The sequence below is a fragment of the Schistocerca serialis genome, chromosome 2, assembly GCF_023864345.2.
Source record: "Schistocerca serialis cubense isolate TAMUIC-IGC-003099 chromosome 2, iqSchSeri2.2, whole genome shotgun sequence".
Classification (NCBI taxonomy): Eukaryota; Metazoa; Arthropoda; class Insecta; order Orthoptera; family Acrididae; genus Schistocerca; species Schistocerca serialis.
This window is the reverse complement of record NC_064639.1, coordinates 574,769,827-574,781,981: the sequence shown is the minus strand read 5'-3', so window position 1 is coordinate 574,781,981 and position 12,155 is coordinate 574,769,827. Positions and strand designations below refer to the sequence as shown.

Here is a 12,155-nt window from a genome sequence, read left to right as displayed (position 1 = left end):
ACCTGCAAACTTGTGAGAAACCAGTGTCTGGTGGAAGAATCCAAATAACATGTGTGGTGAAACAGTCATCAAGGTCACAACTGTAATGTTGTTGAGCATGCTGTGTGTTCCAATATATACCCTCTATATACACCCATTTGTTCTAACTGGGAACTAGGTGGTAGTCACACCAATGTAGAAGGCAATATAACAGTGTTGACATAAAAGCTGGTACATGATATGTATCATTTCACAGGTGGCTCTGCCTTTGGTAATATATGTTTTGCCAGTTACAGGGCTGGTGTAGGTGGTGGTAGGAGGGTACATAAGGCATGTCTTCCAGTGAGATGGTCACAGGGGTAGGAGACCTAGGGTAGCCAAATTGGTGCAGAAAGAGCATAGGATCCAACCAGGAGTTTGCAGAGATTGAGGGGGGGGGGGGGGGGGAGAGGGAGACAAAAAGCTATTCTAGGTGTGGTGAGCATAAGTCAGATAGAATGGACCTCATTTTAGGGCATGTTTTATGAGGTCAAACTAGCCATTTAATAAATTCAAGGCCAGGATAATACTGAATGATTAGAGATGTAACCGTACCATGTTTTTTTGGAGGAATCAATAGTAGTAGGATTGGATGCGGTGACTCAGGAAATCTTCTTTTGAGCTAAGCTGATAGTCATTATGCTCAGTAAAAGCCGGGGTGAGATTGGTAGTGTATTGCTGTACAGTGTCTGCATTTGAATAAAAATGTTTGCCTTGAATGCCATGGCTCTATAGAAGGAAACATTTCACATGGAAAGGATGGGATTTGTTAAAACATAAGTACTGCTGTTTTGTTAGTATGTTTAATGTGGACATAAGTTCATGGCTGACCCTCAATGAGGACGATGTCACCATTGAGGAAAGTGGCATAATATTCGAAAAAGAACCATGTTAAGTGTAACTGGGAGAATGTTTTCACTTCATCAGACTTCTCTTCTCCTACAAAATACTGCAGTTATCTTCCCCTCATGTTTCCTTGGATGGTTATCATTCACCAAGCCAACTTTAAATTGCAACAACTGGCCAGCCTTCACCTTAAAAAGCTATCCTACCTTCTAATAAACTACCTCGGTAGCAGTGTTTCCCTCCCTGCCCCTCTCTAGCTCCCTAAACAGCCGTATCATCAACCACCTCTCCTCTCCTCTCCTACAAATGGAGTTTGGCCAACCTTCTTAAGATCTCCATCATTTACCACTGCCTCCCAGAGCAATAACAACTTATTATCGCAATAACTAGCCACAACAATACTGTGTTCTCAACATCTCATCTAAGGGACTTTCCTCTCCTGAGTTAACTGTGTTGTTGAAGTTTCTCACTTTGAACTGTAAACCTGCATTTGATCATGCTCTTTTGGTCAAGGACCTAAAGTCCTTTACACGTTGAGTGTCAACTAGAAGTATCACTTTGCCACCCAAACCCAAAACCTTCCCAACAGAAAATTTGATATTGAACCCTGTTTTGAACAGTTCCACCCACAATCTCATCTTGATCCATCTCCACTACCTCAAGATCACCCTTTGCAGGCCTTCCAAGAATTCCTAAAATCCAGTATCATTTCACAACCCTTTCTCATGTCCCTGTAACCTGACCCTAACATGTCCTATTCAGAACTCCAAGCTCTTTGTTCCATAAAAACTGATGACTCAATCAGCATCCTCCCAGCAAACAGAGATCTACCACTGTTGAACTTGATGGATGGGAAACTCGGGTCTCTCACAAGTACTAACACCTCGATCCATAGAACTTCTTACCACACCCAAACCATGCACTCCCACCTTTTACCTGCACCCTAAGATCCACAATCATCATCACCCAGGCTATCATGTAGTTTCTAGCTTCAAAGAACCCACCAAATCTATATCTGTCTTAGCTGATCAAAACTTGCAACCTGTAGCACAAAACCTCCCCTCCTATATTAAAGACAACAACCATTTCCTAGATCATTTGAAATCTCTGCCTGTCCCACTCACATTGCATACCTTGCTAATCACCACTGTCGCCAACTTTCTGTATACCAACATCCCCTGTGTACACGGTCTGTCTACTACTGAACATTAACTCGATCAGCACCCAACTGAATCCTAACCTATGAGGATCTTCCTGCTCACCTAAACCACCTTTATACTTCCCATGAACTACATGCCATTCAAGGGGCAGACATACAAACAGGTCAGGGGCATGGCCATGGGAACCAGGATGGCTCCTTCTTATGCCAACCTTTTGATGGGTCACCTGGAGGGGACTTTCCTGGGATCCATAAGTCTTCATCTCATGGTTTGGTTTAGATGCATTGAGGACATCTTTCCCATATGTACACATGGTGAGGCTGACCTGTTAAAATTTTGGGAATTTCTAAACACATCTCCCAGTTAAATTTCACATGGTCCTATTCTGAATTCCATGCCACTTAACTTGGCATTGACCTCATCCTCACAAAGAGTCAGCTACACACTTTTGTTGACATGAAACATACTAACATACTAAAAAGACAACAGTACTTACATATTAACAGTACTTACATATTAACAGTACTTACATATTAACAGTACTTACATATTAACAGTACTTACATATTAACAGTACTTACATATTAACAGTACTTACATATTAACAGTACTTACATATTAACAGTACTTACATATTAACAGTACTTACATATTAACAGTACTTACATATTAACAGTACTTACATATTAACAGTACTTACATATTAACAGTACTTACATATTAACAGTACTTACATATTAACAGTACTTACATATTAACAGTACTTACATATTAACAGTACTTACATATTAACAGTACTTACATATTAACAGTACTTACATATTAACAGTACTTAAATATTAACAGTTACCCATCCTTTCCATGTCAAACATTCCCTCCCATACAGCCTTCGCATTCAAGCAAACATACTTGTTCAGATTCAGACTCTATACAGCAATGCACCACCATTTTCACGTCATCATTCACTGGACACAATTACCCCACCAAACTAACTCAAAAGCAGGTTTCCCAAGTCATCGCATCCAACCCTGGTACTGTTGGTCCCTCCAAAAAAACAAAATTTAGGTGTATACTTCTCATCACTCAGTATCATCCTGGTCTTGAATGCATTAATTGGCTACTTTGACAGGGCTATGAAATTCTAAAATGATGCACTAAAATGAGGTCCATTCCATCCAACACAATGCCCACCACTCCTATAATAGCTTTTCGTCTCTCTACCTCCCTCCCCCCTCCACCCCCCCCTACTCCCCTCCGTACTCTCCTCCCCAGTCTCTGCAAACTCCTGGTCAGACCCTATGCTCCTCCTGCAACAATTTCCCTATTATAGGGCTCCCACCCATGTAACCATCCCCATTGTAAGACTTGCCTTATGCACCCTCCTACCAGTCCCATAACTGGTGAAATATATACTATCAAAGGGAAAGCCCCATGTGAAATAACACATGCTATGCACCAGCTATAATGTCAACATTTTTTGGCCTTCTGCATTGGTACAAATACCAGCAAGTTACTAGTTAGGATGAATGGCATTAAGTGACGAGTGTGTACTGGCCACACACAGTATCCTGTTGCACAGCATGCTCAACAACATGACAGCTGTACCTTGATACCTGTCTAACTACACATGCTTTCTGGATTCTTCTCCCAGACACCAGTTTCTCTGAATTCCACTGGTGGGAACTGACAATATAACATGTTTTTGATTCTCATCACTCAAATGATCTTAATTTATATTAACTATTTTCTTTAATTTCCTCAATCTCAACATTTCTTATCAGTAACTATTTCTTTCTTCATTCTCTTTTGGTTTTCTATACCTCCTATTTTCTGCCTGTTTATCTTTCCCCCACTATCATCTCTGCCACATATAACGCCCTTAGCACTCTGCTCTTATTAACTCTTGCACAATGTTTTGTCAGTAATCTCTGTGTTGTTTATTACACTATCTTCTACCTTTAAGCTCTCAGGTTTGCAAATCTTAACCAGTGCAATGCCCAACAATCAGTCTCTTCTTCTCATCCCATCCAGGAAGCCTCTTCTGACTTTGGTTTGGACAACTTTTCCATCATTCTCCTCATTTCATAAACCTTGCCAGTCCTTTTCCTTCACGTACCTTCCTTCTCTTTCAACCCTTCTGCCAGGAGGAGGAGTCACTGACTCCAAAAGCTTGCACATTTCATTACCTTTGAGTGTGTTTTCTCCTGTCACTTGGTGAGTAGATTTTGTTACCTACCCAGTTAAATAGCAGACTGTATTCATGTATAGAAGAAAGAGCCTCTGGTGCTGGAAGCTTGTTCATCCATTTACCTGTGTAAGTGCTTTATCCTCCCACCACTTGGTGAGTATATTAAAACCAATTGAGAAATTAGAGTATAAAGGGATCAGTTAATTAAAGGCAGAATCTGTTGGCAAAAGGAAATACCTCTCAGAAATGTTTCACAAAATATGATACCATACAAAAAGTTGTGCTATAAACTACAGGCTAAAGGGCAGAAAAATAATATACAAAATTTCGTAACTAAGAGGTAACTCGGCAAGAAAAGTTGTCCATTCACATAGCAGGGTAAGAAACGACATTTGCCTGAAGATAACAGTTGATCTGATATATAAATATGATTTCTGTGGATCTTTTCTCTCATTTTTATATCAAGTATAATGACAATTACCTATGTAAGTTAGCTCTACTGCAAAAACTGATCTGAGTATGAAGCTATAGGGAAATGTAAAATTTTTAGCAGTTCCTTGGCTACCTTTCTTGCAATAGGAAAAATGATGATTTATTATAGAGCCTTTCACAGCCACTCAGCTACTGTGAAACATTTCCTGGAGTTTGGAAAGGGCTAGGTGCATGGCCCACATGTCTTGCCTGTTGGCATCTCAGGTTTACTCTTATTAGTGTTAGGCCAAGTGACTTGATGTCTACACAGTCACCTTTGTGTCCATAGGATATAACTTAGATTATTCTGAAACATTTTGGGAGGAACAGGATTGTGCTACATCCAATAGAAGTATTAACAGGGCCAAAAAGTGTGTTCTGGGCTTTGGATTGCTACGTTTCTTTTCTTAGTCATACCTCTGTTCTGTGATGTGCATTGAGCAGAAGGACAGATATGAGGTGTCGACTTTTATATCTTACCATGATGTAGTGGTTTGGTGTGAATGCCTTCTCATTGGCTGTTGACCAGTATTGATAAGATGATTGATATGCTTCACAATCACCTGTCTGTTATTACCATTTGCAGTAGTCAGTGGCCATACTGGCACAAAAGGTTATTGCCATGATGCTCAACAATACTGGTTGCATAATTAAGATAATTCTTATTTATTGTTCCATCTCAGTTCAATTTCACATTTCAGTCACTTTGGATTATCTTCAAATACAGGCTGCTGATGCAAAGGCTGAAATCTGAAGATCCAGAGTTCTCAAAAGATTTAATCTAATTAAAAATGTGCAACTGAGATGGAACAATAAATGATAATTATCATAAATATACACACAGTTGCTGAATATCTCAAGATGATTATTTTGTACTATAGTGTATACTGGTTGCAATTTTCCCCAAATTAAAAGACACCCATGACTTAGTGGTATGTGAAAATCACAGTATCTAAAAAATCTCAAACTTGAAGTGTCCCCATGAATTGGGTACCTATGATCTCACCATGATAAATTTCTCTAATAATGTGTCTCTCATGCCTTCATGTACTAGACTGTATGTCAACAGTCAGCATAAGGTCTGGTGATATCCCGGTTGTGTGACATGTTAAACTACTCCTTTGACTGTGCAAACAGTAGCATTCGCCCTCCAACACTGATATTCGCTCTTGTTCAATTGATTGTGGCTCTATTTCAAGTCTAAGAAGATTGTAATTGTTGTATACAACTATTCAATTCTCAATGCTCTAACTGTATGGACATTCATTGCATGTGTTTCACATTTTCTACAGGTATGAACCCCAGATAACAGGTGACGGAATCAGCAACCAACAGAGTAATCCAGAAGTCAATGTTGATGTAAGTCACCCTAGCAGTCTGCTGAATGAACAGATGTTTACACTCAGATTAATCACCAGTAAACTGAAAAGTGCATTCAATGGGCTTGATGTGGACTGGATGGACATGGATCCTGGTAGGTCATCATGAAACTATTTTAACATTAAAATATAAATTACTTTCTTGTTATTTCTGTGATATATTATACCATTTTATAGCTTACTTTAAATTAACATTTTAAATTTGAGAAATTAAAATATGAATAAATGAAAAAATTGACAGCATTATTTTCAACTGAAACAAATACTAACAAAGAGATAGAGGGGCTGTCCAGTACTTACCTCAGCTCAGTACAGCCGATAGATACACATAAAACAGAACTGAAAATTTACATTCCTAGCTTTCGGAACTTTGTTCCTTCATCAGGGAGGCGAGAGAGGAAAAAAGGGAAGAAGGGAAAGTGTATTCAGTTACTCACAACCCAGGTTATGAAGCAACAGGGAAAGGTAAACAGGGAGGGTAGCAAGGATGGAGGCATGGTTGTCAGAGGGAAGCCAAAGATATTCTACTGTAAGTACTGTGCCAGCTTCAAACCAAAGAGGATGCATACAGAAGTAAAGAGGTATATAGTATAAAGATAAACACAACTATGTAGGATGAAAAGATGCGTGAATGGCTAAAGAGGAAAGGGAAAGAGGAGAAGACTGAATGGGAGTGAGGTTGTTTAACGTAGGTTCAGTCCAGGGGGATGGCGGGATGAAAGGATGTGTTGGAGTGCAAGTTCCCATCTCCGCAGTTCAGAGGGACTGGTGTTGGGTGGGAGAAGCCAAATGGCACATACTGTGTAGCAGGTTCCTAGGTCCCTAGAATTATGCTGGAGGGCATGCTCCGCTACTGGGTATTGGGCATCTCCTAGGTGGACAGTTCGTCTGTGTCTGTTCATGCGCTCAGCCAGTTTGGTTGTTGTCATGCCGATGTAAAAGGCTGTGCAGTGCAGGCATGTCAGTTGATAAATAACATGTGTAGTTTCACAATTAGCCCTGTCTTGAATTGTGTATGTTTTACCAGTAGCGGGGCTGGAGTAGGTGGTTGTGGGCAGATGCATGGGGCAGGTTTTGCAGCGGGGTCGGTTACAGGGGTAGGAACCGCTGGGTAGAGAAGGTAGTCTGGGAATATTGTAGGGTTTAACAAGGATGTTACGGAGGTTAGGGGGGTGACGAAAGGCAACTCTGGGTGGTGTGGGGAGAATTTTGTCAAGGGATGATCTCATTTCAGGGGTTGACTTGAGAAAGTCATATCCCTGGCGGAGTAATTTGTTGATGTTTTTGAGGCCAGGATAATATTGGGTGACAAGGGGGATGCTTCTGTGTGGTCTGGGGGTAGGAACATTGTTGTTGGACGGGGAGAAATGTATTGCTCGGGAAACAACAATGTTCCTACCCCCAGACCACACAGAAGCATCCAGACCACACAGAAGCATCCCCCTTGTCACCCAATATTATCCTGGCCTCGAAAACATCAACAAATTACTCCGCCAGGGATATGACTTTCTCAAGTCAACCCCTGAAATGAGATCATCCCTTGACAAAATTCTCCCCACACCACCCAGAGATGCCTTTCGTCGCCCCCCTAACCTCCGTATCATCCTTGTTAAACACTACAATATTCCCAGACTACCTTCTCTACCCAGCGGTTCCTACCCCTGTAACCGACCCCGCTGCAAAACCTGCCCCATGCATCCGCCCACAACCACCTACTCCAGCCCCGCTACTGGTAAAACATACACAATTCAAGGCAGGGCTAATTGTGAAACTACACATGTTATTTATCAACTGACATGCCTGCACTGCACAGCCTTTTACATCGGCATGACAACAACCAAACTGGCTGAGCGCATGAACGGACACAGACGAACTGTCCGCCTAGGAGATGCCCAATACCCAGTAGCGGAGCATGCCCTCCAGCATAATTCTAGGGACCTAGGAACCTGCTACACAGTATGTGCCATTTGGCTTCTCCCACCCAACACCAGTCCCTCTGAACTGCGGAGATGGGAACTTGCACTCCAACACATCCTTTCATCCCGCCATCCCCCTGGACTGAACCTACGTTAAACAACCTCACTCCCATTCAGTCTTCTCCTCTTTCCCTTTCCTCTATAGCCATTCACGCATCTTTTCATCCTACATAGTTGTGTTTATCTTTATACTATATACCTCTTTACTTCTGTATGCATCCTCTTTGGTTTGAAGCTGGCACAGTACTTACAGTAGAATATCTTTGGCTTCCCTCTGACAACCATGCCTCCATCCTTGCTACCCTCCCTGTTTACCTTTCCCTGTTGCTTCATAACCTGGGTTGTGAGTAACTGAATACACTTTCCCTTCTTCCCTTTTTTCCCCTCTCGCCTCCCTGATGAAGGAACAAAGTTCCGAAAGCTAGGAATGTAAATTTTCAGTTCTGTTTTATGTGTATCTATCGGCTGTACTGAGCTGAGGTAAGTACTGGCTAGCCCCTCTATCTCTTTGTTAGTATTTGTTTCACATCTTATATGAGATTTTCCTTTAATCATTTATTTTCAACTGAATATCACCTCATAACAAAGAAAAAGTACAGGGAGATTGTAACCTACTTCATGTGGTCCATTAATAAGTATGTTTCAGTTCTTAAGAGATAGGTAAAAACAATAAGAAAAAAATTCAACAATATGGAAAAGAATTCTCTGCAGCCATAACTGATGGAGTAACAAGCACTCATGATCTAGCGCTACAGCAGACCTACCTGTTGATTCCTGCAACTCAGTCCAAATAACTAACACTGCAAGCTGTTAAATCTCACCTCTTTTATGTGGTCTGCACTCATTCTGATGTTCTGTTCCAACTGTTATCACATACAAATTCTTGGATTAAAAGATGTGCCAGATAATAGGATGGTTGATGAGCAAAGAAGCACCCAATGTGTCTGGTAAAAACAAACTATTTTGTTGAGGCCTTGTGTCCTCTAGTTAAGTTGGTGTGTACATCAGCAACAGTTTCAAATCTGAGATAAATGTGCATCACACCGGAATTCATGGACATCACTAATTCAAAGCAATCATCTTCCCAATGTACCTTGGACAAACTGGTGCTCACAAATAAATTATGGTGGCTTGTGTGACTTTGTAAGTGAAACACAACATTAGTTCTGATTCTTCTTGGCATCTCAACCCACAAGATTTGCTACTACTATTCAATTTGCATATACAATTGCAACCAGAAGGCCATCTATGGTTATCTACCACAACACTTACCAGTAACATTGTGAGAGACGACATAATAGCATGGCATAAGCATTGCTCATTGGATCTAATCACATCTAAATCTATAGTTACTGTCACAGTTAGTTTTTTAACTTTTAAACACCAATTAAAGTCACTTCCTAAGTGACTATAAATAATCATACTTCACAAACATAAGTCAAACTAACAATAACGCTTATTGCATCACTGAAGGATACCCTCAGTCAACACCCATTGTGATCTGCCAAGAACAAGGTGATGTTACCCCTATTTGTAACTTTTTCAGAGACTATGATGTCATATATCATTATTCCTAATATTCATAATTTAATTACTTCGAGCTACACCAGTAATTCGCTTGTAAATAACTTGGAACACTTCTTGTAACAATTCTGTGATTGCACTATCTGCTTCGGAACATTTTTTGCAAAAGAGTGCTTTTTCTCCTACCCTTTAGAGTGACAGATGAATCCTTCCTGCTGTTGCTAAGGGATTTCTTCCCACTAAAACTGCAACTTACATTTTAGTTTTGATGGAAGCACGCCTATGATAAGCTTCCAGAATACTGGAAATGTCTCGCCTTCACCACTCTTCGGACCTCACTTCTGCCTACCTAGTGGACAAGCCTCCCACAGATGCACCTCACCAACTCTGTTGCCAGTGGTTGAACATGGCTGCTGGTCACACCTCCCCAAATCCTGACGTCCTACTCAATTTAATTCACGCAACTCTTGAACCAAATGTCAGATTTAGATGCAGTTTGCATCAATAAATTGCTGAGTTCATAGAACATATATTTAGGTTGTGTTCTATAACTAATTATTCTTTTCCTGAACTTAAGAGATTGATAAAGCTTTATTTAAGAAATAAGTGTGGTCATTGAAATAGCATATCACTGCCATGTCTCAAGATCAAGTTCTCTTTCAGGGTTTGAGTGCATCAATAATTTTGCAAGAGAATAATTAACAAGACAGGTTTATTTTTTATTTTCTGTGCAGTCACGAATTGATTTCATAATAATCTAACTGTACAAGTAGTAGAAATTTTTATCTGCTTTTCCTATTGTGGCCAATGAAAATGATAGTATAGTTAGTTCAAAGAAACTGCACACCAATTCCTGCTGGAATTCAGCTAATGCTTTGTTTTGCTTTGTCCTTGCGCAATGACATGGTGGTAAATAGCACCAAAGAGGAGATACCATTTTTTTTTTATTTGGACATCCATATCAAAAAATTTGTTGCCGATTTTCTTACTGACTGCTGACTTGAAGAAAACAATTTTGTGCCGATTTTAATTCATTGACTCAAGCTACATCTTATTAAACTTGTGTGCCTCTCCCTCCAACCTTTCAATTGTTCCACACATTCTGAAATGCAGAATTATACTGTTGCATGCTCACCAATTCATAGTTTACTGAATGATCTTAATTTAAGTTCAAATGTGAAATGGTTTGTTGTTTTTTGTGGTTCTTAGTCTGAAGACAGTTTTGGTCCAGAGTTCCACAATATTCTGTTTTGTGCAAGTCTCTTCATCTCTACATAACTATTACAGCCCAGATCCATTTTAACCAGCTTACTGTAGTTGAGCCTTAGCCTACTTCTACTGCTTTAACTCTCACACCTCCTTCCATTACCAAATTGACAGGTCCTTGATGCGTCAAGATGGGTCCTATCAATAGAACCCTTCTTTTATACAGTAGTCATATTGTGCCATACGTTTCATTTCTTCCCAGTTTCATTGAGCCAGTGTCTGTTCATTGGTTAGCCTGTCTACCAGTCTAACTTTCAACATTTTTCTGTAGCACCACATCTCAAAATCTTCTATTCTCTTCCTGCCAGCACTGGCTATTCTCCATATTTCACATCTGTATAAGACTACATTCCATACAAGGACTTTTAGAAAAAGCTTCCTAACACTTAAATTTATGTTTGTTATTAACATACCTTTCTTTTTCAGAGAAACTTTTTGCTGCTCCAGTCTGCATTTTATATCCTCTATACTTTAGCCATTGTCAAACAGAAAAACTATTCTACCAAATTTAGTTGAATAACTTTGAGGTAGGCTGCAACCCTATCTCAATCCCTTCTCAGTTACTGTCAACCTTTCATGCCCTCCAACCCCTAGAATTCGTGTCTTGTTTCTGTATAATTTGTAGATAATTTTTTTCCCCCTGCACTTTGTTTCGAGCACCTTCAGAATTTCAAAAAATGTATCCCAGTCAACATTGTCATGAATCTTTTCTAAATCTACAAATGTTGTAAATGTGGGTGTCTCTTTCTCCAACCAATCTTCTAAGATAAACTTCAGGGCCAGTATCACTTTATCCTGAATTCAAACTGATAGTCACCCAAAACTTTTTCTATCAGTCTTTCAATCCTTCTGCAAATAGTTTGTGATCATATTTTGCAACTAGGTGGAAAGATGTTAATAATTCTAGGGAATGCAGTCTATTCAAAGTGCCTGTTAAGTTTTTGGTTAAAATTTGATGAAGTGCTGAGAGATTTATTAACATATATTTCTTTCACCTTTCAATCTATCTGTTTTTGCTTAGTAGTGGTTTCTTCTGAGCTCTTGATGTTCATACAGTTGCTTCTCATTTCTCCCGAGGTTTATTTAACGTTCCTATGCATGACATACATCTTTCCTATAGTCATGCATGATTCTACAGCTTTGCATTTCTCCTCTATTCACTCGTGTTTTGCCATTTTGTACTTTGCAGTCTCTATTTTAGATTTCCTATCCCCTTTTAGCTGCTTTTATATTTTCTGTTCTCATCTGCTAAATTTAATATCTCAACTGGTATAAAAGGACTACTAATGAGCCCAATATCTCTGCCTTATTGTTCATCTGCTGCCTT

General features: G+C 39.8%; 1 protein-coding gene across 1 annotated transcript in view; it reads left to right on the top strand.

Moving 5' to 3' along the window:
• LOC126456239 (glypican-6) overlaps positions 1-12,155 on the top strand; it is a 108,432-nt gene that overhangs the window by 86,521 nt on the left and 9,756 nt on the right. Inside the window, exon 10 of the mRNA XM_050091992.1 lies at positions 5,976-6,157. Coding sequence (XP_049947949.1) covers positions 5,976-6,157 — 182 coding nt within the window. The remainder of the gene's footprint in view (positions 1-5,975; positions 6,158-12,155) is intronic.